The sequence below is a fragment of the Nematolebias whitei genome, chromosome 21 (assembly GCF_014905685.2).
Source record: "Nematolebias whitei isolate Nwh7 chromosome 21, NemWhi1, whole genome shotgun sequence".
NCBI lineage: Eukaryota > Metazoa > Chordata > Actinopteri > Cyprinodontiformes > Rivulidae > Nematolebias > Nematolebias whitei.
Window position 1 is genome coordinate 1,139,579 of NC_056518.1, and position 2,227 is coordinate 1,141,805.

General features: G+C 43.1%; 1 protein-coding gene across 1 annotated transcript; it reads left to right on the plus strand.

Moving 5' to 3' along the window:
* Window positions 1–370: 370 nt before the first annotated feature.
* Window positions 371–1,731, plus strand: LOC119427620 (eukaryotic translation initiation factor 2-alpha kinase 3; the record flags this gene model as incomplete). The annotated part of the gene is given in 4 exon segments (XM_037695255.1): window positions 371–412; window positions 927–1,089; window positions 1,218–1,343; window positions 1,609–1,731. Coding segments are annotated over 4 exon segments (454 nt in total), but the record flags the coding sequence as incomplete, so codon positions are not given.
* Window positions 1,732–2,227: the final 496 nt, after the last annotated feature.

Here is a 2,227-nt window from a genome sequence, read left to right on the forward strand (position 1 = left end):
TTTTTTGTTGTTATATACCTGGATGACTGAGAAAACAAACTTTGTGTTTTTGAAACCATTAGTGAAAAGGCCAGACTTCAGGGGTATCTGAGGCAGGCTTGAAACACAAGAGTCAGGGTGGCTTCTGGGTAATACCAGATGGCTAGGCCTCAGACTGACGAAGCCTCTTGGATGAGGGGCGAAACGTTTCTTTTTAACAAAAAACGAAGTCCAGATGACATGATTCAACCTTTTTTTGTTGTTATATACCTGGATGACTGAGAAAACAAACTTTGTATTTCCTTACGTGGTTGTCAACGCAACAAAGTTGCATGTTGTTGTTAATAAATCACAGACCTGCCTGCCCAGAACTGGTACATATCTGGGCGGTATGGTGGCTCAGTTAGTAGGGCTGTTGCCTCTCAGCGAGAAGGTTGCTGGTTCAAATCCCAGTTGGGGCCTCTCTGGATGGAGTTTGGATGTTCTCTGTGTGCTGCATGGTATCCAGGTACTTTGGTTTCCTCCCACAGACCAAAAACATTCACGTTAGACTGATTGGGCTCCGGGTTCATTTTAGAAATGACAGCTCTACTCTGTGTCCCTGTGATGGACTGGAGACCTGTCCAGTGTGTCCAGCGCCTCTCGCATAGTGATAGCTGGACATGGACACCAGTGACCCCCACGACCTGAAATGGAAGAAGCGGGTAAAGATGGATGGATGGTACATATTTTGTGAAATGTCTGGTGTTAATCCTTGTTTTAAAAGCAAGTCTGTGACTTTGTACCTACAATTACATGCTTGGAGTTGTCCAGTCTCTGCCGTCACCTCGTCCTCCCCTCCTGTAACAAGAGGGATGTCCAACATGTCTGTGTAAACAGATTGCTAACTCTTATGGTGGCCCATCACCCTTATTTCTTCTAATTTTGTGTTGTGTTTTGCTCAATAGTTTTGCACACCTATTGCTTCTGCCTGGCTGGTGGTTGGTGGGAAAGTGACGCCGATCAGTCTGTTTGATGATACGACCTACAGCAACCAGCCTGAAGCTGAAGAGGAGAAAGATGATGATCCTGTGAAGGCTCGGGGTGCTGCAGAGTCCAGTGTCTACCTTGGTGACTTTTTCTATAAATCCCTTCAAATGCATTTTTCACTACTGAGCCATGATTTTCTGTTTGGGACTTTTTGTTGCTGTGCTGATAAATTTGTGCAGTGAATGAGTTTTGTCGTTGTTTTCTGTTAGGAATGTTCCAGGGGCAGCTCTACCTCCAGTCGTCAGTGAGAATCACTGAGAAGTTCCCCTCCATAGCCATTGGCTCACAGAAAGAGATCATTTTTCTACCCACCGTCAAGTGGAAGCCTTTGATACGTACGTCTTCACACAGATTGAAGGAATGTTTAATCACTAAGGGAACTGTATGATTGATAAAAGGTTAAATTAACCAAAGACATTTTTATTATTGTAGTTTTAAACTTAAAGGTACATTTTTGAACAAGCATGTTACCTTAAATGGATATCAAGAACCTCTGAGTTCCTGAAGCCCCAAAAGCCTTTTTACTTCCTTATATGTAAAAATGACCAAGAATGTTTTCTGTATTGATTTCTGAAGAACGTCTTCATCTTGTTGATGCAGATTCTCCATCTCGAACTCCAGCTCTGGTTGGCTCCGATGAATTTGACAAGTGTCTGAGCAATGACAAGTTCTCCCATGATGAATACAGCAACGGAGCTCTGTCCATTCTTCAGTATCCGTATGGTAAGAGACTATTTTTATCATCTCAGAAGAGACGAGACATCATCAGAGGAGTTTTTGTGCTGTCAGACATAAATCTGGATTTTTATCTGAGTAGAACCAAAAATTATTACCATATCGTTTGCCGTACACGTCGCGCCGCCCTATAAGTCACATCAGTCCAAATATCTAAAAAAGTTCAATCTGGTCCTCTGGACATTCAAGAAAAAACAAAACAAAGCAAATCAACAAAAAAATGTAGAAACGTTTCGTCTCTCATCCGAGAGACTTCTTCAGTCTGAGGTGCTGTATTCAGCTCAGTCTCTTAAATAGCACCTTCTCAGAGTGGATCAACCAGTTTGCTGCTGACAACCAGAACCAGCTGATCACATGGTCAAGAAGGACCATCAGCCTAACAATGGATCATTAGCACACTGATGGCTGTTTACTGTTCACAGAGGGCTGAGTGATACTAGCAATCACAGCATTGTAAGAGGGGGACAGTTGAACACGGAGGCCT